At 40.4% G+C, this 26,417-nt stretch overlaps 2 protein-coding genes across 5 annotated transcripts in view; both read right to left on the minus strand.

The window, feature by feature from the left end:
* tln1 (talin 1) overlaps window positions 1-14,295 on the minus strand; it is an 85,024-nt gene extending 70,729 nt beyond the window's left edge. For 2 of the 3 annotated variants that reach the window (XM_081613237.1, XM_081613236.1), the window contains exon 1: window positions 14,124-14,295. The gene's annotated coding sequence lies outside the window, so the exon portion shown is untranslated. The remainder of the gene's footprint in view (window positions 1-14,123) is intronic. The other variant, XM_081613238.1, reaches the window with a different exon arrangement.
* A 1,251-nt stretch (window positions 14,296-15,546) lies between these two features.
* Window positions 15,547-24,836, minus strand: hmgcs1 (3-hydroxy-3-methylglutaryl-CoA synthase 1 (soluble)). Of its 2 annotated transcripts, XM_008423088.3 has the most exons (11): window positions 24,623-24,836; window positions 24,156-24,208; window positions 23,191-23,639; window positions 22,450-22,575; window positions 21,714-21,878; window positions 20,306-20,474; window positions 19,397-19,567; window positions 19,040-19,146; window positions 18,827-18,952; window positions 18,111-18,268; window positions 15,547-17,700 (listed from the first exon to the last, which is right to left on the minus strand). In XM_008423088.3, exons 3-11 carry the CDS (start codon window positions 23,636-23,638, stop codon window positions 17,611-17,613), a joined length of 1,560 nt encoding a protein of 519 aa, XP_008421310.1. In that variant the 5' UTR covers window position 23,639; window positions 24,156-24,208; window positions 24,623-24,836; the 3' UTR covers window positions 15,547-17,610. The 2 variants fall into 2 exon arrangements, with proteins under 2 accessions (XP_008421310.1, XP_008421309.2); XM_008423087.3 differs by lacking the exon at window positions 24,156-24,208 and having other exon boundaries at window positions 24,623-24,834.
* Window positions 24,837-26,417: the final 1,581 nt, after the last annotated feature.

Below are 26,417 nucleotides of genomic sequence, written 5' to 3' on the forward strand. Positions count from 1 at the left end.
GGAAAAACTTACAAAGCAGGCAAGGCTACCAGCTTTTTTTTTAAACCTGCTGAATTTCATTTTGATGGCAGCAGCTTGCTTTCCTGCATGTCACAGCGGGAGTAACTTTCCTATTCTTGGTACACATGGTGACAGTACAATGCAAGTAGAGATAGCTTCAGTGCTTAATGCTCTGTAGGTTTTACCAGAGACACAGGCATGGTAAAAACACAGTTATTCTCATCAATATAGACATGTAGCTCTCACCTGGAGTCCTTTTTTAAAAAAAATTGTAGATCATTTTATTCACAGAGGGAGTTCTACTTTTTTATTTGTCTGGTGCTTATATCCCAACACAGCTTTAACAGTTCACATCTCTATGGTGAACTTCCAAAATACTGACAGCTTATTACATGACCTACCACAGATAAAACCACACTAAACCACTGCAACACCGTTTCAAAAAAAGCACATCACTGTAGATCACTTGGTTCTTCTTTTTCTCGCAACCTGAGACGGTCCTCACACATGGACACAGTTCAGAGCAAGGCCCAGCAAAGATCAAACTTCCTACAGCAATTCAAGTAGTACACAACCTTCCTTTGCAGCTGCTGGTCATCTTCTACACTCTCATTACTTAGTCTGTTGTGTTAATGTCCATCACTGTGTGGTTTGTCTCATCCACAAAACAGGACAGGACCAAACTGCACTGATCAATCAGGTATGCAGAGGGCCATCAGGGCTGACCTCATCTCCATCCACCCTGTCTCTCTGATGAACACAATGAGCACCCTATAGGCAGAGTGGTCAGTTCCTCCACTGTCAAACTAAATATACATATTTGAAGTACCACAAAAAATATTGGATGTACATACACATTGTTCTTATATTTAACTTCTTCCAATGTTTACAGGGTTTCCCCCAGTGTATTACAAGCCTGGCGGGCCACCAGGCTTTACCTGCCCCAAGGTATGAGTCAAGTTTAAAAACTACTGTGTTGGTAGGGGTTGGACCAATTAGTCAACTAGTCGACTAGTCGATTCTTTTCTCTGCAATGACTTTTTTTCTGGGCCAGTCGACTAGTCGCAATCACATGACAAAACAGATTTTTCCAAGGAAATGAAAGAAGGTGGACTAGGTGAGTTTGTAAGAAAGCTCAAATTGTATAAAAATGTAAATAATTTAACAAAGAGAAACTGTAAATTACAGCATAGGCTCCCGCAATAGGGGCGTTGCGCGGCGCCCCGCATATAGAGACTTTAGCCCGCGGTAGTCTGGAGTCCGACTCCCGTCCTCCATTCGCTGGGCCCATCATGCCTCTCTCCCCACGCCCCGCTCTCTCTGCTCCCTTACAGTCAGATTGCTGTCAAATAAACTAGTGCCGAATAAATCCTTTAAAAAAAAAAAGACTACCGGTGTAATGTGCGACAACGCGTCATGATGTCAGGCTTTTTTATCCCTCAACTACCCCCAACTGATCAGCGTCACCTTGCGTATTGAAGCCTGGCAGCTCTTATAAAGATATGGTTTGACTACATCTGGAAACTAAGTCCAAGCTTCATCCTGAGGGTCTGATAGAGGCGATCTCTGCCGCCGTCTGCATGTCGTCAAAGTCAGCAGAGCTTCCTGCTGCGCATCTGGCGGAAAAGCAGCAGTTGGCTTCGTTGAATTCAACTGTAACCAAACGGAATCCGTTCATAATACGTTTGGTTTGTGATGTTCCAAAAGCGCCATTGTGGTCAGTGTGATAATTTGACTCCGATACGAGTAGCTATCCCGAGATAATCAGTATCAGCCGGTGTTTGAAAAAAAAAAAAAAAAAAAAGTCAAATCCGACTTTGTGCAACGAACTTTTCTCCGCCGCTCACGAAGAATGATGTGTTTATTGCTCTTTTAATTCTGCATAATAGACTTAATAAAAGCCGGAGAAGGGGAGGGGGTGTCAATATTTGCAGTAAAAATAGCTGATAAAGCCTCCAAGTAGTTGTGAAGGGTTTTTGCGCTTACGTCACAGCGACTAGTCGACATCGACTCGACTATTATGATGTAGTCGACCTAAAAAATATGTAGTCGTTCAACCCCTATGTGTTGGTTCTGCTTCCAAAGCTCAATCTGAACTTCAAATATAGATGCGCGTTTAGAGGTGTGCACTGAGCGTGCAGTGAGAATGATGTATCTTTGTGAACAAAGCATTATGTGTCCCATGTGAGTTTACATCTCAACACGCTGACTGTGTTTGCACTGATAAAGATTAAGGATGTGCTCACTGGTTAGTGGACCAGTGGTTCAGCCCATAGAGGAGATGTTGCGCTGTCTGGTGTAATTTTTATTTTACCTAATTTTATTTTTGGCGATGCATCAAATGCACCATATCAAGTTCTTTCAGGCAGAGTTGAAGTGCAACCACGCATACATCAGGAAAACTGGTCTCACAAAGCTTGGGCAACCAAAACGGTCTCTGGCGCTTATTAAAAATTCAATAGACATGAAATGGAAGAGCTACTAAAGCCACATAAATTAAATCTCCAGTTTGTCACTCTGTATCCGGGGTCGGTCCAAGGTTGCATGAGGCCTTGTGCAAAATTTGATTGAGGGATCCTTCTTCCTGCTAAGAACATCAGCACCATTAACAGCATTTGAAGACAAATTTAGTAAATTCTAGTTTAATTGGCCAACCTTAAAAGTAATCAGTGATAATTGTAGTTTTCTGAGATCCTTTTGTGAACACAAAGCTCAAACTTAAAGCATCAGATTGTAGCTGTGGTAACAAAACAATCTAACTATGAAGATTGTTCTTTGGACTTTTACAAAGAAAATTTGCCAGCTCCTTAAAGTTTTAAATTTAAATATTAAACAATTTAAAATCTTTTAATTTATCTATGCTCAAACTATTAAATCAAATTTAACAGCATTGATATTCTCAATAAATAAATTTTACATTTCTATATCTGTGGTTGGTGTTAAAATGGGACCCCTGAAGGCCTGGGGGGCCATAAGCAGCTGCTTACTTCATTTTTGCCATGGGCTGGTTCCAAATGTGATCAGTATTGCATCATGTTTTTAGATCTACTGACTGATTGATGATTTAATTTGGATTTATCAGAAGTGCAAATAACCGATATTTATTTTAGTCCTATTTTTTCCATTTGTTATTTTTAATATGCTAAGTTGTGTGTTTGGGAATTGTCAGTAAGGTCTTCCAATGATATAATTACCCAGTAATATTTTAAATTTGTTAACATCTTTTAATACAAAAACACAGTGAGTTACCTCCTCGGTGCCCCAACCACCAGGTTTAACTAGGTGGTCAGGGCACCTCATTTCTGGAGGTGCCCTGGTTTTCATATTTATATTTAACATGTGTATGCTGTGAACATGTCAAACGAAAGTCATATTTCACACAAACTTGGCCAATAAAGTTTATTCTGAAAAGACATGGTAAAGACTTTACATTAAAACTTATGACTTAATTTGAGACCAACTTGTGACTTGCAAAATAATGTCTTGGCCTCTCTCTGTAGCAGTACTACAACCTCATTACATTTCAACAATGAAGTAAAAATATTGGAGTTTCAAAGTATTAATATAAAAGTTTAAAACAAAAATCTGTAACAATTATCAATAACTTGCCTTAATCAACATAGAAAAGCACAAATAGTTCATCTTGCTACTAGAATAGTATTATATATATTTATAATAATGCTAACTGCATTTCATTTAGTTATTTTGAGTTTAATCCATAGACTTATGCAAATAAGTACAACTGATTATGAGCTACCATTCTGCTCTTTCTTTAGGAATGAAACATCTGATTTTGCTGGAAATTATAGTCGAGCTATTTATTTGGGAGTCCAGCCAGCTTCCTTACCAACTGTAGTTTTAAAATAGCTTAATGAGCATACTCGCTGCAGTTCCGTGTGGATGCTCATACATAATGTGTGGGCATCAATAAATATAAACATTTCTTGATGAAAACACATTCATAAGGAAAAGCATAAAAATACATAATCAAAAATAAGAGCAGAAATATGTATATAAGTTGTGGTTTTCCATATTGGCACACCTCACTCAAAGAAAACATGTCCGTAAGAAACCAGACTTTACTTCGACAAATCTTGAAATGTATTTTTCAATCAGAATCAGACCCAAACTACTGATACTTGTTGCAAAATATCCATTTGTTCTAGTTCAGTTACATCAATTTACTTGTTTGTTTATACTGGATATTTACTCAGTTATTTAGCTATTTTGAATATTGGTGCAAGTGTTGTTGTTGAAATGAGACAAACCTGAACTTCCACAGCTCTCAAATGACATGTTTCTTTTGAGATCAGATGACCCAATGCCTCTTCCTGTTTTTTAAAGGCCCAAAAATACCATAAAAGGGCATTTCAGACATCCGTATACTCCCAGCTATGATTCAGCTGGGAGTATGGAATCCTGTCTGTGCAGAGCTAGTTTGACTAAAGGAAGATAAAAAAAAGTTCACTATTCCAAAAGGCTGCTTATTTAAATCCTGTTTAAATACAGGATTTAAACTAGGTTTAAATACAGGATTTAAACAAGGTTCCCTAAACCTACTGCTCTTCCTGTACAATTAATATCAGTCAAAGCAAACAGGAAATTTGTCCAAATAACACGAAGTCTGGAGACTTTTGAAATTGTGCTGTTAATGTCTCCCAGTCCACCCAGAGGAAGTGCAGGGTCACAACAGTAATTACTGTAGTTACTCAGGAATGAGGAAGTGTATCAACTGAGAAAACAGCAAGTGAATAAGTATAATCAAATTTTTATTCGATATTTGAAAATTTAAAGAAACCAGAAAATAAAAATGTTTGTCAAAAGTATGCATCAGAACAGTTACCTCTTTGTGGTTAATATATCTATAGCAGCAAGCTGTCAATAATGACTTCCAGCTTAAAAAGCTCTAAACTTCTTCCATAGTGAAGCTCCAGCAGCCAGTTGTCAGCCTGAACCAAACATCCGCTCTATTTCCGGCCCTCAAATGTCACACAGTGGTGTCTCTATCTTGTGCTTCAGGTTTGGCCATGATATATTGAGTGACAGTGCAACTGCTCACAAAAAACATGCTTATTTTTAAAACTTTTCTTCTACAGAAAACTACATTTATTATAACTGAAAGCTGGTCATTTTTGTGATGCATAGAATCTACATGCCAAGCAACTTCCTGCTCAACAATAGATTAAATTCTTTTAGGTCAAAGTGTTCAGGTTCTTTTAGCAACAAAGAGGTAAAAATGCCCTTTTGAAATGAAAAGCTACAGAGATCCATGGATGTTAAACTGTTATACTTTCTCAACATTTTGCATAAATAAATGACAGTGCATCAGTCATTCAAATTGTATATTGGACTTTAATTTGCATTGGACTTTAATTTGCATGTACTGTGTTTACAACTCATTCTGACAAACTGCTGATACTGATAAAAACCATCATGTACCATCCATTTAAAGTGAATCTGATTACGGTAACCTGAAATAAAGTTAATTTTACCAACATTTCCATCCTTTAGCTAAAGGATTCCAAAAAACTGAACATTTATCTAAAACTGATGGAATGCTCAAACAGAAGCAGGTAAGGGGAGCTCCCAAGAGGCTGACAGAAACACTGAAGGAATTTCCTAAAAGTACTGGCTGTGTACATGTGACAATCCCTCTTACAATTCTCTGTATGTTCGGGCAAAAGAGTGATGTCGTAAGACAATCCTTTTCTTTTGAATATGGTAATAAAATACATTTTGTTACTATATATACCCATGTATAGTAATAAAATGTATTTTGAACTTTGATAGAAATTTTTTTTTCCAAAAAAAAGAATGCGTTTTACTCATGTTGAAATCATATGAGGTTCTTTATTTTACAAACATGGTGAAAGTTTGTTTTTAAAAAGGTTGGTAGGTAGATTATAAAATGCCACAAAGTTATGAAAATATAAAAACAATTTGCTTTGACTTCGTTTAAGAGTAAAAACTAGAAGTTTATAAAATACCAGTATGGGAAAAACTGTGTTTCAGTCTTCTGGAGCTCAAACGGCAGCATTGTTCTGACATGTTTTTCATTTTTTGGAGTGAGCCATTTTCACTGCTCGTCGTTTGCTCGGAGTTCTTTGAGTTCTCTTTTTAAAGTTCACCTCACAGGTTCTATGAACATCAGCCTTGAGACAAGCCATGAGCACAGAGTAACTAAAAGGTGATTAAGCAAAATAAGATGTAAAGGAAACACTGCAGCTTTGTTTCTACTACATTCAGCACATGATTCTGTTTTCTTTATTAAACACAAGCTAGTTGGTAACTATGCTGAAAGTTGTCTAATTTCTATTGTCTGGTAAATAAATATTCCAACAAATTTAAATAGTTAATTTTGTTTAATTCGAAACACACAAATATATCTTTTATAAGGTTCCATTCTCTAGAAGTAATCCAGGATTCCAAACTAAGTCTGAGGTGTCACTTAAATTCCATGATAAGTTCCTTATCAAGTCTGAAGGCTGGTGGCTATATTTTTAGTATTGGACAAAAGAAAAACAGCAGAGAGATTGTCATTATTTTCTATAGAGGCCCACCACAGCTCTGCTACGACTGTTCTTCTACAGTTCCTGCTTACCACAGAAACTTTACCCCTGCGTTCACCCTTAGCTAAGAGGACAAGATAGCACCGCGAACAGTAAAACTAAGACTAGTTGAGCTGAAGACTGTTTCAGTATGAATTCTAGGTTCCCATCTTGTGTGGCTTGTGGGCTCCACCAGCACTTGTTGACTTGCTGCTGCAACATAATGCAAGCAGGGCAAAGTGATGCTGTTGGCAGGTAAAAGCAAACCTCGCTTTATTTTGACAGTTCTCCCCCTTTCTTAAAAAAAAGTTAAATGGAGGAAAACATAAATTGGTTGAATGGCCTTGTTGACAGAGTTTCACTCTGATGTCAAATCCATGTTAAAAATAAAAAATATTGTTTGTAATAGTAAATTATTTAAAATAAATTGTGTAAATTCTTTCAAATGAATTTCCAAATTTTACAGATTGTTTATAAATGTTTGTTTTGATTAACACTGTTGGTTGTTTATATTTCGTTTGATTTAATAGTATATGTAGTTTTCTGTTTATTTCATACCACGTCAGATGCCAAAACCAAGAAGGGCAGGCCTTAGAAAAGCTGCCAGCTATCAGTTGTACCAGTGAATGGCTGAAAAATAACTCGGCGAGATTCACATGTTTGTATAAACAGACAAATACTGTGCATTCCCCTGGTGAAAGTAGCGAGGTACGTTTTGTTGTATTGTAAGCCTATGTTTCATACTTTAATGTTTGTGTAATGATAGTAAATTATTTGAAATAAATTGTGTAATTTATTTAAAATTGTAAATTATTGAAAGAGAATTTTCTAAATTATGAATGTTTGTTTTGGTGGTTTATATTTTGTTTCACAGTATGTGTACTTTGCAATGTTTGTTTATTTTGTATGTATCTCACATCTTGTGATGTAGAGATACATACAGTAGCCCTCATTGGCTACTGTAGCCAATGAGGGTAGGTCCACAGAAGGAACTGACTGTTGTCAGAGAAAAACAGGACAGGTCATGATGAACACCATGTCTGGTACCATGCCATCACCTTCCATTCATTTTTTTAATTAATTTAATTTGTGCTACTCCTCGTGGTAACCTCTGGAAGACTGCTGGTGGATTAGCAGTGTCTACTGGAAGGCCTGATGGAGCACAGCTGTTAGTCAAAACAGCTTGACTGCATTCTGCTGCTATGAAGAGGAATTCAACAATGGAATGCACTGGAATAGCAGCAGGAAAACACAGGCACAGGGAGAGACCCATACATATGTCACCAGTAGATGGTTTTGGGTTGTCATCAATCCAAAAGCAACTAAAAAATATGAAGACAGAGGTCCTGTGGCAGAGAGAAGATAACATGTTTGTAACACTTTTAGCCTTAGCTAAGCCTACAAAAACAAAGCAGGGCAAGTCTGTTTCTATTTGGGTGCCTACATTGTATTCCATGGCCTGTGAACATTTGGAATGACATTTAATGGAGAATACCAATTAATCCCTGTTTCAGTCCAGTTTATCCCTAAATAAGACTGGTTGACAGAAATCATCAAAGTGTTTGCAAAGTCAACAAGTTCTAACCGTGTCAAATTAGTCTCAAATTCATTGAGGGTTGGTGCTGTTCAACAATCTAAATCAAACAAAACAGAATATTTTAGGTCTCAGTAGAGAATGGCAGTTTGTTGTGTCTTACCCAAAAAACTCCCAAAAGATCCAATTCAATCTTCAGTTTGATTCAAGGTCAAAATATATTCCACAAGAACAGAGAAATTTGTTCTTTTATGGACAAAGTGGCAACAACAAATTTCTTCTGGCCAAGAAATTTTATACTTCACAAGAATTAAATTTCTTGTGAAATTTCATTCAACCTAGAGCAGCATTTGTACATGTTTCTGCCCAGATGATGTGTCCTCAGGATAGGAAGGTCAGTGTTTTGATCTCCAATTTCTTCAACTCGCATTTTGAAGTTTCTCTCTGCAAGTCAGTGAATCTCATTCTACCCCTGGTGTTTTTATTAGTGTCTGTGTGTAACAGAAAAAGCAAACAGACTAAAGAATAGAAAGACTTAAAATGCTGTTGGAATTTGCTTTGCCAACAGGTTACTTCAAATAAAGCTTAATACTAGTATCGACCTGAAAATGTTCTGTCAGTGCATTTCTTTTATAAAGCTAGACTGAAACCAGGAGCTTATCAAGTTAGTTGCAATAGAAAAGTTGAAGCCTAGTTTTTTCTGGGTATTACTGTCTCCCTTATGAATACACTGTGTCCTTAATGTTGGAGCAAACAAAGTGCAACTACAGCAATTTGAATGCATGTTGGGCACAGCAGTGGTGCAGGGGTTAAAGCATGGCCCATGTTTGCAGGCCTAAGTCCTCTATGTGGCTGTCATGGGTTCGAGTCCAGTGATCTTTGCAGCCTCTCTCAGAACCTGCTTTCTGGTCAGTTCAATAAAGGACATCAGAGCCACAGACAAAAATTAAAAAAATCTGGATGCATGTTGTTTTTTGCCCATTGGATATTCTGGTACATATGAGGTAAAAATAAACATAAAGACAAGACATGAAAGTTCACAGTGTAACAAAGTTGGAGGAAGCTTCTTGGTACTACAACAAATCAAATGACCAAATTACCTGGTGTAATTTATCAGATTGGAGTCTGTGCTTATTTGACATGTTGAGAGAGTTTCATCACTATATCAGGTCAGTCCTCGTTCTAAGCCAGTAACAAACGATTTTTTAGCTCGAACTGCTGAAGCATCAATTCTAGTGTTGGAAAACAGATGCAACATGAGCACAACTGTGCCACAAAGAAGGCAACATTGAAGATGCTCCTTCTACCTTCTAAGCATTTAGGACCACCTTTTAACACCAGCCCTAAAACAGAACTGCTCATTTTGTTCTGAAGTGGTATGTGTCCTCTGCATACATGCCAGAGGAATAGATTTATATTTCAACACAAACTTGTAAAATCATGTCAAAATCAATTCGAACTCAAAGGACTAACTGAATTCCTGAAAGAATTAACAGTGAGTAAATTTCTGAAGCAGGTTTGTTTATTACTATACTAAATCCCACCTGAAGATGGTTTTATATGATCCAAACAAAGCAAGGCGTCTCCTCAGTCAGACTGAACTAGTCAGGTATTTGATGAGTGTTGAGAACCAGTTTGCTCTCAAAATAAGTCATTTCTTATGCTGGAGTAGTAGCAGGATTTCTTGTTGTGGCCAAATATGGCTTAGTTATACCAACACGCCATCCTGTGTAGCAGACTGGAATGAAAAGCAGGTTTCCTTAACTGGTGTGAAACTGTAAGCCCAGTGCTGACAGCCATGTTTCTATGTAGCTCCTCTGTCACCACATTTACCAACTTTTCAAACTCAGACCTTTTCCTTCACTCTGTAAATGTCCTTAAGTTTTTCAATTTAAAGAAGCAGTCTTCTACAATGATGATACATGACACACTCATGCAGTACACACAAGCTCAGCACATAAAAACATTTTAATCACGTCAAAGACAGTCCAGGGGCCTCATGCGTAAAAGAGTTTTATTTATTTTATATTTATTATTATTTTTATTTTATAATTATTTATTATATATTTTTATGCCCTTTTAAGACTATAACTGGTGTTTAAATATTGTCAACAATATCTTCCAATAATATGATTAACTAAGTCATAGTTTCAAATTTCTTGTCAACTTGTAATATTTTTAAAACACAATAATACACTGGCTCATGGTGGACTGCTCCTCTCTGGGGAAGACCCCAAATTAACATCTCATGTACATAATAAGAACATATACACATAATCTTAGCAGCTACAGGGCCTCTGCAGTCATTCACTAGATATGTCTTGAGTTGGAGAGGTTTTAATGTTTACTAGTCTGCTGAGTGTCTCTTAGCAGTACATAACTGTGTGATGATTCAGGTGGATCTGTTAAACTGAGCTTCTACATTGTTTCAGTTTAGGTTTTAGTCTATATGATTTTCTTAAGTTGTGTCCTAATTCACAATATTGAAAATTATTGCTAATTTTCATATAATGCCACTCTTTATTAGGTTTTTAGCCTCCTATCACCATAGGAAAAAACAGCCAGATAGGAGTGCTTCTCCCTGCTGGTAGTAACAACCTTTTCAGCAAGTCAATGTTCCGGTTAGGCCTTCTAGTGAGCCATCATATGATCCAGGTGTGTTAAACCAGGGAGAGAACTAAAACATCCAGGATGCTGGCCCTCGAGGACCGACTTTGGGCACCCCTGATCTAGTACATTCTAATCATCATCTGTTTGAAACATGAATGAACAGTCTACTTAGCACCATCAGTCTTCTGCTGAACAGTAATGCTGTGGAATCCAAAGCTCCACTAACTGAGGACAATTGTCTCCATACTTTTATTAAGATACTTATTTAGATTAGGTCAATGTTAGAGGTGTGCCGATCGATCGGCCACCAATCATAATCGGCCGATTTCTGTGAAAAAGTGTATGATCGGTGATCGCCGATCACGGTCTCTTGTTGCCGATACCGATCACCTGCATCTCCTTTCGAGCCTGTCTGTGCAGCTGGTCTCCTCTTTCCTTCACTCTGCGCAAACGCGCAGCAACAAATCCTAAGCGATGTGGAACTATAACGCACTGAGTGAATGGGGAAGTTTGCGTGTTACAGCAGAAAATTGAAGCACGTGGGGGAAGCAGGTTAAAATGCATCAGCATGACGAATCTAATATGGCATAAAAACAATGTCATACTTGACGGAGTTTGGCTACATCGAGGCTCACTGCAGTTAAAAAGACATATGGAGGATCAGATAGCAGGTAAAGCAGCGCACAGCTACAAACACTCACCCAGATTAGCATGACGGTCAGAAAGCTAAACAAATAACCTGCAAAATTATTTAAGTCTTCAAGCTGCGATGTAAGACGCTGGTTCTGCTCTCGCTGTTGAACCGCTGCTACGCTACAGGTAGTAATATTTCACAGACGGAGCGCCGCTTCTGCTCCACCTGGTAGTGACTCTCACACCGAACCTCTGTTTAAAGCCGCAGCATCTAACTTAAAAAAATACATTTACATACGTATTAAAACTTTCACTGCCCTAACATGAGACAGATAATCTCTGAAAAAATAATCGATCTCCTCCCTGCTCTGCATAATTACTCCGCTCAGTCAGAAACAGCCACTCAGAACTAGCAGTAATCAGCTAGCCGCCATGCTATCAGGAAGTTTTCATTCAGTAACTCTGGATTGTTTATTGTAATGGATCCTGTATTTGCCTTTGAATGTTAAGTTTTATACTTGAATTTTTTGGCAATGTTGAGAGGTTTTATTTTGACTCTTATTATTTAGTCTCTTCAGAGCCTTCATATGTTATCAGTCTGTTAAAGATAGTATTACCGATAGTACAATTTGCACAATGCCTGTTTTGTTTTGTTCTTGGAAAAAGTTATTAAAAACAAGTTTTTGTCTAAATTAAGGTGAATTTATGGTTCCTTTTTCCACATAATGTAACCGGTAGTGCTTATGATTAAAAAAATAATAATTATGTGATCGGTATCGGTGATCGGCCCTCATGGGTGATCGGAATTGGAATTGGCAGAAAAAAACCTGATCGGCACATCTCTAGTCAGTGTTTCTCAATTCGAGCCCTCACGCCCCCTGCCTTATACGTTTTAGGTCAGTGGTGTCCAAAGTCGATCCTCGAAGGCCGGAATCCTGCATATTTTAGTTCTCTCCCTGGTTTAATGCACCTGGATCCAATGATGGCTCATTAAAAGGCCTAAGAAGAACATCGACATGCTGAAAAGGTTGTTACTACCACTAGGGAGAGAACCAAAACATGCAGGATGCATTTAGCACCATATGTCGAGGATCGACTTTGGGCACCACTGCTTTAAGCGTTTCCCTTCTGACACACACCTGGCTTGAATTTGTAGATGATAAACAAGCCTCTGCTTCAATTGATGGCTATAGAGGTCATACAATCATTTGAATCAGCTGTTCTGGAACAGACCTGCATCTAAAATATGTAAGGCAGGGGGGCTGAAGACTAGAACTGAGAAACACTGGATTAGGTTAGCAGCAAAATGCATCTAAAAACTGACAGCCTGTACTGAAAACAATGTTGGGGTTAAATCTTCAGGGTGATACAGAAGCAAAGGAGAAGAGAAAAAACTTTTGGAAATGATCTGCAAAATTAGGTACAGTAAAGCAGGATACCATGAAGACCAGGTTACAGCAGTCTGCTGTTCAAAAGCAGCCACTGTTAAAAATGCTGCAGGCTTTCCTCTTAGTGCTGTTATATTGCAAGTTTTGCAAAAACACATGTGACCAGAAGAGAGACTAAATGTCATCTGGAACACCTATTTGTTAAAAGCAGATATTCTAAAAGGCATTCTAGTGGTGGGTTTTTAACCTAAAATTTGTAAAACACATTTGGTATGTCAATTGTTTTATAACTCCATCCTGGGCCCCATATGGTGTTAAATGGCCAAACATTTTTATGTGTGGGTACAAACCTGAGTCAGAGAAAGAACTCTGATAATTCCACATGAACTTTCAATAAAGCATGACTGGCTGGGATCAATAAATAAATCACAATCTGTGGCTCTGTTTTGGAAAATAGAAGAAGAAACCAAGAGACGCTTAGAATAAGTGTTCACCAAATGCACATACTGATTTGTTTGGCACCGTTTCTGATTTTTAAATCTGTGGCACTGTTTGAAAGAAAGTCTTTCAGTAGCATTTTGAGTGATTTATTTAAGAGAGAAACATTAGCCAAAGCTTCTGCTTGAATGCAGTTTATTTCAAAATAAGAAAAAAACTAAACACTTAACATAAATGGCGACGGCACTCCATAAAACTTCTACACCAGACTAATCTTTAGATAAACACGACTTGCAAACCATTACACCTAATTACTAGAAAGCAAAAAATCTGAATTCAGATTATGTCAGTTTGTTTCACTTGATCTGAGTGGAAGAATTCACAGCCAGAGGCTACATTTCTGTCGTGCTGTGCCTGGTTAAACACGCCCAACAATCTGAGAGCTGAGCTGAGCTGAGCTGAGCTGAGCTGCCTACACAATGAGAGTTAGGAGCTGAACTTGTAGGTCATAAAAGGCGCAGTGAGAGAAGAGTGCATGGGCGGTCTCAAAGGCAAGACCTTCTTTGAAATACGGAACTTTCACAGACTCAGTTTCAGAACAGCCAAGACTGAAATACACACGAACATCTTGAGCAACATCCCACAGTAACAGCCTGAAAACGCAAACAGAATGTTCCACTATAATACAGACCAAAACCTTTAGCAGAGAGAGTGTGTGTGTGTGTGTGTGTGTGTGTGGGTAAACTGGTGATGGTGGAGCGGAGGGCTAGCGTCGGTGTGATTCGGAGCCGTTTCCTCATTGTGTAACCGAACCTGTCGATTTTAAAACGCGATATCTAGTGTTGTCTGAGAACGCCGCAGGTGTGTCTGCTTTATTTGGCTAAAGTTTTGCAACTACAACTTTCTGGTGACGTCAAAAACGTCTTGCAATAAGTCTGGAAACTTTTGAAGGTTAGAAACATTCCCTCTGACCTGAGCGCCTCACTGCTGTCCAGTCGACGGCTCTTCAAGCGGCGAAGTCACGTCCGTAAAAGTTTTTCTCTAACAGTTTTCCAACAGAATAAAGTTTTAAACCAGGGGAAAGGCCCAAAGCGACTTTTCTCTCCCCTCCCTATCCGCTCCGAACTGGGGTGCCGTTGCCTGAAACTCCACCCTGCTTGTCTACGTACAGAGGGCGGTGTTTTTTCCTGCCCAGATTGTTCTACTCATGTTAGCTTATTAGTAAACCACTAATGAGCAGCTATTCCCTTAATAGAACTATGCATTGTTGCATTAACCAACTGCAGGGTTGTCCTCGCGCAGGAGGACTGTACTCTGACTGATGCATATGATAACAGACATTGACTTATGACATACTCCCGACGACATTCGATCTTATATTAATTAGAAGAACTGATAAGGATGTGGCGGGAGACAGTTAACAGCGCGAGGACCAACACACACAGTGACATTAATCCCTGCCCCCAACCCAGATTTATATTTTTGGTGTAGATGCTGCTGCCCGTTATTCGCTTCCTGTTCCGTTGACTGTACAGGAAGAGAAGTGACAGCTAGTCCACTAACAAAACACTGAATTATCCCTTTTCGTGGTAGCAGTTCAGGTGTTTCAATGAAGATATTAGAAGCCTGAACAACTTGCTGCTTTTAAACTAGACAGAAGTTGCCGTTTTTGAAATACAGAATTTAAACACAAACTGCTTACTTCGTCACTCTGGATGGAATAAACTTGGCTTGCACTAACCTTGGTGTTGTCTATCAGGGTAAATATTGTCAACATTTGAAATATCTTAACAGAATAATGGTTAAATAAATAAATAGTCTATGCATTTGTTATGCTAAGACTGGACTGGTTCTTTCAGGAAGCCCCAAAATTTAACAGTAATTTGAACAATTGCTTGTTCAGTAATTGGTTGATCTTTTGACCCTTGAACTTTTATTAAAATCTTCAAAGCCAAAGCAGCACAAACATTTTTTTGCTGCACATATTGTTTGATGAAGATGTTTGTGGAGGTAGGAGTTCCATTGCTAAATCTGCTATCTCTATTCTTCTGTCAGACTCTAGAAGTTGCGAAATGTGCAGAGGCTGAACATAGAAGCAGGTTGAGATGGTGTCAGTCCCAGGTCCTAAAGGCCTGTGCCTTCAGGGATTCTGAAGCACCTTTTCAACTTCATCGTGACCCAAGACAAAGTGTTTTGGAAGAGATCCAAAACACTTTGTCGTGGTAGCTCAACAAGAATCTGTTCTTTAGGCTGTTCTAGAACCTCTAAAGATGATTGTGCAAAGAACATTGCTTCATGAATAAAAAAAAAAATCAACTTTATGATTTACATTATTTAAGAGATTGCAATTCTAGAACAGAACTTTTGAAATACAGAACACAGAATCATACAGACACACGTTTCATCCTCATTTATTCCCACTCTATATGTGTATACAAGTCTGGTTTAATGAATCTGGTGGAACATTAATACATTCATATCTACATGACATAAATAAACATAATTTGTGCTGTACAACCATCAACACTGGAAAAGGTCATGTGACCTTTGAGCCAGGCAGCAAGAGCACACTACAACACAGGACTCTACTGAAACTGGTACAGCTAAACCAACTGACTTTAGTTTAAAAGAATAGATCTGTACATTATTGAATGCAAATCTTTATAATATGTACAGTTTGCACTTCCCAGGTGCTTATTGTAAGGCTTCTCTAAAAGAAAGTTATTATAGCATCAAGTATCCAAGCTGCCAAGAGCCAGAGCCACCACCTACTGCACCGTGTTCCAAGGCTGTCTCCACATCCGTTTATTTTGTTAGCTGCAGCTGACAGACACACAGACGAAGCATCAACTGCTCAGTCCTGCTGGGTTCATGTGACTCTCCTGTTCTTGTGCATCGCCAACCAAGTTTCCCTGTTTAGCATCTGGTCAATTATTGGAGCAAAAATGTGGTTAAACTGACATATGATGCTGTGATACTTCTTCAGGTCCAGCAGAGGGAGCAGTCTGAGGTTCTTGTGGCACAGATGTCTGACGGCTGGGGAGCATCAAAAAGTTTTTACATGAAACAAAGACTAAATTTTTAACATGTCAACCTGCTGCTCTACTGGTCCATCACGGTAAAATTAGCCGCTTTACTAAACAGACCCAGTAAATTAACTGAAAGGTTGTTGAGAAGCTAGAGCCCCACCTGCTGTTGCTACTTTGCTGCCACAGAGCAGGCCTCACAAAGTCAATGACACTTCTAAACATCATGGTAATACTTTGTGGAAACTGACAGCTCTAAAATCCAATCAGAAAAATTATTAAGTCGGAAATAAAAGTGCTGAGGCCAAGGATGTTCCTATACTGATCTGATTGGTGCTCCTTGTTGTTTTTGAAAGAAATCCCAGCTGGTGACCATGCTAGGTCAACGTTAACAACAGTGTCACCGCCATGCAGCATCACACTCAGGTGTTCAGGTTTCATGGCGGCCTTAGCCAACAAGAGTTTAAATAAAAGCCAAAGGCTGACGAATTATGTCTTATATATTAGAGAGAGAGATTGCTTCCTGGGCTGCACAGTGGAGCACTTGGTAGAGCTGTTGCCTTGCAGCAAGAAGGTTCTGGGTTCGATTCCCGGTCTTTCTGCATGGAGTTTGCATGTTCTCCCTGTGCATGCGTGGGTTTTCTCCGTGTACTCCGGTTTCCTCCCACAGTCCAAAAACATGACTGTCAGGTTAATTGGCCGCTTCAAATTGCCCCTAGGTGTGAGTGTGTGTGTGCATGGTTGTGTGTCCTGTGTGTCTCTGTGTTGCCTTGCGACAGACTGGTGACCTGTCCAGGGTGACCCCGCCTCTCGCCCGGAACGTGAGCTGGAGATGGGCACCAGCAACCCTCCTGACCCCACTGAGGGACAAGGTGCAAGAAAATGGATGGATGGATGGAGATCGCTACCTGGTGTTTTGCTCCAAACGTCACCAGATGGAGGCCAGAATATTAGAAACAGCACAATTTTAACAGTAAAAAAGGTCATGAATTCACAGAACACAGTAAACAAGATCAGCTGCATCACCTGCTATGTTACCAAGGCAACCTCTTTCACTTCACTCCCTTTTTTTTCTACTCGGCTGTAAAATAAATAATTTGGTTTATTTAATGGTATTGGCTGAGTGTTGATATGTCTGTTATCCTCCCAAATAGAACCATCAATTCTGCACCAATGCAGAACAAAGATACATTCAAAAATGGACTTTGAAAAACAGGAACCGCCGAAGAATCTAAATTTTGAAAAAACAAATAATAAAAAGAAATGTATGACTTTGAAAAGCAGGGCTTGGTGGTAGGTGGAAGGCAGGACTCCTGATGGTCCCCATCAGGACCCTGCGGCCCTTCTGGCTGTCCAGCTGGGCCCAGCTACTGTCTGTCTTTCCAGTTCTTCTCTGCTGGGCCCAGACACTGTGGGAGGGGACACGGACGCCGTCAGTTGCTGCTGGTGGCCCCGGGGCCAGCCACAGGGTCAGCCACGGCTGTAGGCATGCGAGGCATTTTCTTGACTGGACTGGGGATGTGCTGGGGAGACAAAGCAGACCAGCAGCAGTTTCAGGACCTGCTCTTCCTGTCTCAGATTCATTCATCTAATTAATGTGTTTAACTAGAAACTGTCAAATACTGACATTTAGAGTGGGAAATGGGGTCTCAATATTGGTATCAAACAAACAGACAGAACTCCAGTCAGGAATTTACAAGTTTACAGTGAAGATTAACTGAAGAGATGATGGAAAGAAACTTTTGAAGACAATCAGCCAGACAGAAATATGTGGCATTCTCCTGCTGTCCCTTTAGATCAGGGTCAATACAAGAAGTCCTGGCCACCCCCCAGCAGGGTCCATTCTACCCGCTTTGATCAGATGCGGTCCTGGTTCTGGTAGAGGGAGTAACGACACCTGGCTCTGGAAAGATTTTGCTCATTGGGACAGTACCTCAGAGGCTGAGGCGGTGCGGACCAGCTCTGGCTCTGCCGGCAGCTCGTCATCCAGGGCTCTGCGGGCATACTCCCTACGGTGTTTGTCATCCACTCGGGTCAGATACCACGTCCCCGGGAACAGATCCTCCACCAAGCTTCGAGGGACGTAGCTAGCTGGAGAAGTGAACAAGAAGAGAAGACCTCTATTCAATTATGCCTGGTGTTATAGGTTGCAAAGCTACCTCTATCTAACGAGGATTTCTTCTTGGCACACAGGAAGCTAACTAGCCAAAACCGAACCATTTTTCTATGCACTACAAATCTGCAATGAACTTCCAGGAAACTGCAAAACAGCCAAAACTCTTAAATCTAGACTAAAATGACTAAAATGGACAAAATTATATTTCCATATTGAAAAGCTGCTGGAGACATATCCAACAAGACCTGCAGCGCTGCAGCGAACAGGTACTTCTGCAACTTTCACTTATTTGTAAAAAAAAAAACAAGAAAAAAGAAAACCAGACAACCTGTTCAATCTGTTTCACAGCTGGGTGCTGAGCTACTATAGACAATATAGACAACCCAGTTTGTGGTGGTAAGATGGTTAAAAGATCTACATTGTAATTTAAACAGTAAACCTGGTGACTGTGGCTCCGTGGCACAGCTGTAGGTTGATTCCAGTTTTCTACTCTCACAGAAGTGACAGTAGCAGCATGTATGGCAGGAACATACCCAGGTGGTGAGTCTCCTCTCTCAGCTTCATGATTTCAGAAAAAGCTGCAGGTGACATTTTCCTCCTGGAGTCCAGTCTGACCCCCAGGTCGGTCAGGCTGGAGACAAGCTTGTCCAGTGCAGACCCTACCATGACACACACCCATCAGTTTCTGCTGTTGTGTGACACTCAGAGGTTGTATGGAGGTCAGATGGAAGTGAACCTGAACTCACCAGGGGTATGGTCCTGAGTGACCCTGAGAGAATACAAGGTTGCAGCAAACCCTGACCCATAGGAGAACAAGCCCACCCTCTGCCCTGCCAGCTGAGATGCTGTGTGTCTGAAACGCAGAAAAAAAGAGAGGTTGTCATGACAACCATTACCTGAAGCTTTATGGGTCAGTTCCAACATTAAGCTTCAGTTCCCTCCATTAATCTAAATGACTTAAAGCATATCCATATACACATCCAACTCATTACATCAAGACACACATTAATATGCAGGAGACATATTGTTTAGAATAAATACTGTGATTTTCAGAGCATTGTTGATTGGAGTCAGTCAGAAAGCAGGCAGTAAGGCATACATACTGTGCTATTAGTGAAGCCAGGCAGCCATACACAGAGGGTGTGTACATGTTTCCATTCTGACTGGACAGCAGCAGCGATGCCTTGGTCTTGGTCTCAAACAGCTGAGCGCTGGCCTTCATGAAGGCCTTCTCCACATCCCTGTCAAAGTACGTTTCCTCTGGCTTCACGTCTCTGCCAAGCAGACATACAGGATTAACTCTCAATGTCCAAATGAATCTGCAAGAATTTTTGTTTTGCTTCAGCAAATTATGTTTTTTTGTCAGAATGTTTTCCTTAAAATATTGCATTAGTAATTTAAAAAAACTAAACAGCAGGAAAGCCATCACACTAGAAGAGACACCTATAAAGAGAAAAATGTACTTCTGAGATTTCTACACAAGAAGTTTTTGAAAGATAAAACAACAGAGGTCCACTATAGAGAGTCTAAGCAAGTGGTTCCACCACTGAAGGACTCTGACATCATCAGGATGGATAGATATGGTAGATATGGACAATAAGCAGGTGATAAAGTATAAAAAATATCAGACATATTCCATATTTCTATTTGAAAGAAGTATGGAATGACTTGAATGTAGCTGATGTATTCCCACTGGAATACAACTTCCTTCTGATTTCAACAACTTCTGATAACATTAAGATTATTTTAGATTCCATTATGTTCAGTATGTTTGATTCTAATTCAAACATACCGAATTATCACTCAAGCTTTTAGATATATTTAGATGTTTAAAAACACAGATTTTCACCCGTCACTGGTGAATGAGGAACATTGACTCCAGTTTAACGTTCTTACATTTTCTAGAACACAGCGCCACGGTTTCACTGGATTCTATCCGTTCAAGAGCCCCTTTAGGGTGAAGAACTTTATTAGAAAGAAGCAGAGGCCGGTCTGCTGTCCTCTGCAAGTACCTGAAAGCATCAAATCCAGCGAAAGGTCCCGCCTCTGTGTCGGGACTGGGGTGCTTCAGAAAGTCATTCAGCATCAGTCGAGCCACAGACTTCTGGACAAGCTTGCAGTAGGGAGAGTGGAAGACTAAAAAGTCAAAGTCGTCCAGGCTGAAGTGCTTGTCAGAACCCTCTGTTAGAAAAACGCAAGGATTCAAATACTTTCTCCAACAAGAAGCTTTTCATCAACAGTCATGTCCTGCAGATAAACAGCTAATGTGTCATGTCTATATGCTGTCATGACAACCATTCATTGCTAGCTTTACACCTCAGACTTTATAGAGGGATTATCAGTCGACATCATGCTGCGTCAACATCCACTCTACTGCACATGTTGCCTTCAATGAGCCACTTCGGAAGCAGGCAAGTATACAATACTCCAACTACTTAAAACTATTTATTCCCAATTAGGCTAATGAAATCATTTACAACTGTTTGTTACTACCCAGGCTTACAAATCACCTCTCTTCGCCTGATCCCACACAGTTTTGTGGGATCTGAACAGAGGTTTTATTTTTAGTACAGTGTCTCTGTACCTCTAGTTCAATCTGTTGCTCTTTTAATTTCTGATTGCTGCAGCAGCCACATCTTCATTATTGGATTGGAAATTATTGGATTTCATCTGTCCTTTGCATACTATATTTTATATATATATTATTATTTTTTCTTTTTATTTATTTAATTTTTAAATGAAAAGTTACATTTTAGGAAAATCCCACTGCAGTGAGTTTACTCACCATGGATATGTTTGTCTTATTTAGAGGGACTCAACATATCTCACTGAGAACTGATGATCTTACTGTTAACAAAATTGCTTTAACACTGTTAGTAAGTAATGTCCAGCCACTCAAGTTTGGGCCATTTTCTCCTCTCATTTATTCGTTCATTACATGTAATCCGTATAGATCATTAATGGGTCACTAATGTCATTTTGGTAGCATAACTTATTTTATTCCACTGTCATAAACAGTCACAGTACACTGACAACATACTGGCTAATGTTAAAACAGCAAGATAAATGTGGATAATGATGGCAACCAGTGAGAGTTCAAAGGCCAGTCAACTCTTTCTGCAGTCAAGTTGCACAAGCATCAGCTGTGCTTACGAACAAATAATCCCTCTATACAAGCTGAAACATCAAAATGGCCCTCTGGAATCAATTTCAAGCAAAACAAATCCCTTCTGTTTCCATTAAACTTATTGAAGAAAATTAAAGACCAAACAAACTAATAATAGCAATTTTGTTTTTTAAAATAAGGGAAATCTGACCCTGCACAGTACGGACAGTACCAACGTCTTTATGAGTAGAAGTGAATCAATGAGCCACTTTGGAAGCTGAAGATATAAACAGTTCTCCCCAGCTTGGACCCACCTCTTTGCCACTGTGCGTGGATCTTATTGCGGTACACAGAGTAGCAGCGGTCCAAGGCACTCAGGTAGCATTCGACTGACAGCTTGCCGTCCACTACAGGGTACTCTGACACCATGTCAGGCTTGTAGAAGTCATATGCATGCTGCATGTGGGTTCCCCGCAGACCTCCAGGACAGAAACACATTTTTATAATCATATTTCCCCAAAGATCTTTTGCCACAGCAGCTTAGTTCACAGCAGTAAACCAGTTTCACTCTTCATAGGTTTAGTCTTTAGTGTAACAAATATGATCAAAAATACAGAGAATCAACAATCAAATCCAAACAAGAAGAAAAAAAGAAACAGAAAGAAAAACAGATTAAAAACGTCAATTGCCATCATAGAGCACTTTATGCTAGAGCCACATTCATCAGGTTGAACTCACAGTCATACACAAATGGGTAGGCAACTTAGTGCCTAGCCCCAGGACACGTCAACATGTGACAAAAGGAAGCTTTCAAACTTCCAGAGGACTAAACTCTACCCACTGATTCACAGTCCTACAGTTAAGGCCCAACTGTTGGGAAGTTTTCCCACTGAGATTCAATGACTCATGTAATCATGCAGGTTTGAGAAAACTAGGAACAAGATGTACAATCAGAACACATCAGAGGATTCAACCTTCAGGGACCTGGAACAAAAGCATTCAGTGAGAAACTCTTTGTCAATACCAGAAGAAAGTCATTAATGAACTGACCTCTTTCAAAGGCCAAAGCAGCATTAGGCCCAATGAGCATGGCCACCGCACCAGCGCCCCCTGTAGGCCGAGCACTTCCTGTGGCGTAAACAGCGATGTCCCCGGCAACAACCAAAGCATAGCGTCCTGCAGAGAGAAAATGTAAGCAGGAGAAAACGAGCAGACGTGATGGATGAGTGGAACTTTAACCATACTGCCGTTTATCCTTTATGCCATTTAATAACACTACAGGTAACAACAGTCAAGAATTCAAATGTATGGAGGTGTGTAAATAGAAAACCACAATGGCATCCTAGGATGAGCTTCTTCAGACAAAGCAGCAGTATGTAACTTTTAGAAAAAAGAGGGTTTTTTTGTTTGTTAAAACTGTCACCACATCATGACAGATAATATGTGGGGGAAAAAAAAATCAAGCTCCTCTGCCTCCTCCTCATTGACCTGCTGTCAGCGGAACAAATATACAGCACCGTCAGAAACAACCAATGAGAGCCAGCGGACGGTCTTAGCAATGTTGTGTACACGCTGCTCACACTGTCCCCGTTTCCTCTGCTAGGCTATCGTTGATTCACCACAACACAGCCTGGCATGAATGCTCAGGCTAGTTAGCATGGCTACCGATGACACCAAATAAACAGTTTTCCTGGAATGGTAAGTTAACAGGGAGTATGATGATTTATGCCAGGAGCCTAATTTCATATAACTGCAAAAATACTGTTTAGGATGGAGGGCATTTTTACCTACCATCCCATGAGCTGGACTCCACCCAGTTAACAGCGTTGAAGAGTGCAGCTGTTCCGCCGTAACAAGCATTTGTGGTGTCAATCCCCTCCACATCTGTATTGCCAGAATCCTCAAACAGCTGCATGAGGACGGTCTTGACGGATTTTGACTTGTCAATGATGGTCTCCGTGCCAACCTCCAGCCGGCCAATGCAGTCGTAGGACAGGCTGTTCCTCTCCATTAGCCTCTGGACCACAGTGAGGCACAGGGAGTTGATGTCCTCGCGGTCCGAGCAGAAACCCATCCGAGCTTGTCCGAGTCCCACTGTGTACTTCCCAGCTGCCACGCCATCAAACTTCTCCATTTCAGCCTGGTCTACATACTGGGATGGGAAGTACAGCTCCATGGCGATGATTCCCACATCTTTGGGCCAGGGTCCTAAGCAGGTATTGGAGGCTGATCCTGGCATCCTAAACATGTGATGGAGGGATTTTATGATGAGCATTACTGCAGTATGCTCAGACCAATATGAAAATGTCAGCAGGCGGTTAATTGGGATTTGTCCACCAACGCCTAATGAGTTAATGAAGATGAACACATACAGAAGTAAAACTGACACTGTTCAGTAGGTCAGAGTACATCCTCCTTAGGCTCACCAACTGCTCACACACACGCCTGTAGTTCTACATAATGCGGTTCTGTTTTGATTGAGTGTCAGGGAAACAGCAGAGCTGCTCTTCAACACTATTAGCAAAAAGGCAGGGTTAGAAGTACACAGAGTACGTTAGCTGCTGATGCAGCCAGTTATCTCTGCTGCTGAGATCAATCAGGTTTAATGGTTACTTCACACCAACAACAGCCAAGATAGTGACTCTGTCTCCAGCTCTGCAGTTCATAAAGCGCTAATTACAAAGCAATTAGCACCGCTAGTTAGCGTCATACTGCAGTTGTTCAGTCTGCTCACTGACAGCTGAACGCAGACATACCTGTTCTTACATGAAGCTACACAGTCAGAAGAACTGGAGGTTTTGAAGCCAAGCTGAGGACACCCGGGAATAAAGTGGGTGAAAGGGCAACAGGATTTCCTGTAAGCTAAGCCGGTTACTAAAGGTCACTGACTGATCAATAACAAACACAATCTAAGACAAACCACATGTTAGCATAGATGTGCCAGACATGCATCGCAATGTAATATATAATATTATCACCGAACCGGCTTAGTACATTAGAGTGACTCCGTGCATGGTTTTCTAGCTTGTTGCTTGCCGGAACGCAATAACTGACGGACCAGCTTCATCTCCAACTTACAACACTTCCACTAGCTCACGTGATGCATACTTTAAAAACGTGTTATTCATTAGTAATAACTGCACATGACGGAGAAGAAAAAACGGCCGCACAAATCTCTGACAGACATACTTGAGATTGTAATGTCTAAAGAGTAGTTCCTCACCTGCGTGTGAAGACAACTGTCGTGAGGGGAAACGTTTCAGTATCTCTGCTGTTGCTTAGCTGCTCAGCACTCAGCTGGCCAGCCAGAGCCGACTTTATATTTACTGATGACAGGATCACGGAGCGTCCACACGGAGCCGACACCCGGCTTCCTGTCCAACCACGGCTCACGCACCATAAACTCCACAGACAGCTGGCCAATCACACTTTGGCAGTCCCAACCACGCACGCACCGTAGCTGTAACAACCATCCAATGGTGGGACTTGTACGATGTCTGGTGAGACAAAAGAAACCAATGAAATTGCAGGAGAAGTTCGTGGCGCTGTCTACGTGTTGGTGGGCAGCACTTGCATGTTTCAGTCAGACCGCTCAGCTCTGTTCTGTTTCTGACTTTTATTCCTTGTTGATGATTACGGCTCCGTAATATTTTTTTAGAACACATTTAATTAACCCAGCCAATAACAATGTCGGCAAGTTCAGCCGCAATGTCTGCCTAAACTCGAAAAAGAAGGTTCCATCCAGGAGAAAAACTAAAACCGTTTCTCCTGGATTTAAAAGGGAGCCTAGAGCTGCTGATTAAATAGACTTGAATACGATCTTCAGCAGCGTGACCTGTTTAAAAACAGGAGTTCAGTCAGTCTGCTGGTCAACCACACCAATAAAATGCACCAGGAATGACTGGAGAGAAGCACTTGTCCATCAGTTCATTTTAACCCTTGCTCAATAGAATGAGAAAAATTGAAGAATATTTCCAAAGTTCATGAATATTTGTTCTTATACAGTGGTGTTGTTAAAGAGTCATGTCCACTTATTTTTAACCCAAACTCACAGATAAACTAACTTTTGTGTGCTTGAGAGCTGACACTTGGTCTAATCAGGGCCATGCAACAGAAAGGTGTCCTAAAACACACCAGCAGCCATTACGTTTTGACAATCTCAGTAGTAATTTCAGGGTTTTTATGCTTTCTGACGAATACTGTTAACCTTTATGACACAAACAGCTACGAACACAGAACACAGCATAAAACATCCATCCAGTCATCATCTAAACAAGTGTTGCCCAAAGGGCCGGCACCCTTTGGGCAAGTCTGCCATCTGTTTTAGTTCCCTCCCTGGTGGTAGTAACAACCTTTTCAGCATGTCAATGTTCTTCTTAGACATTCTAATGAGCCATCATGTGATCCAGGCAGTGATGTGCGGTCAGGGGAGGCAGGTGAGGCAGAGCCTCACCTCTTATCATGGAAAAATAATATATAATAATAAAATCATTTATATTGCTATTTTCACCCTGTGGTTTGTACTATAAAGTATCTATTTTTCACTTAGCTTAACCAATTCTGATTCGTATTTTCTTAAAAATTGCTGTATTGTCGCATTTTCCCATTCAAAACCTCAGGAGCGAAGCCGGTGAGGCAGCAGCGAGCTGAGCCTCACCTGCGATTGCACAACCTCTCGCTAACTGCACTGGCTGCCATTCTATGGGAGCAAGTTCGTCCTGTCTGTACGCCCAGTGGCGGAGCTAGACTTTTAAAGTTGGGGGGGCCAAGGGGAGGTCAGGACTACCTCTGGGGGGGCAAAATTTAAAATGTGTGTGTGCACATCTATCTAGTCGACATATATATATACCTCAGCGAGTGAAGTGATGTAATTGAAGTGGAATTTCTTAATTTCATTTATTATGAGTTATTGGAGCCTCAGTCAGTGCTTTGTGTCACTACAGAGAAAAAGTTAGATGCATTTATCTGCTTTATGTGTGATGGGAGATTCAGTTAGGTGAATATTAACTAAACCGCAT

The sequence above is a fragment of the Poecilia reticulata genome, chromosome 12, assembly GCF_904066995.2.
Source record: "Poecilia reticulata chromosome 12, P_reticulata-male-v2, whole genome shotgun sequence".
Lineage (NCBI taxonomy): Eukaryota > Metazoa > Chordata > Actinopteri > Cyprinodontiformes > Poeciliidae > Poecilia > Poecilia reticulata.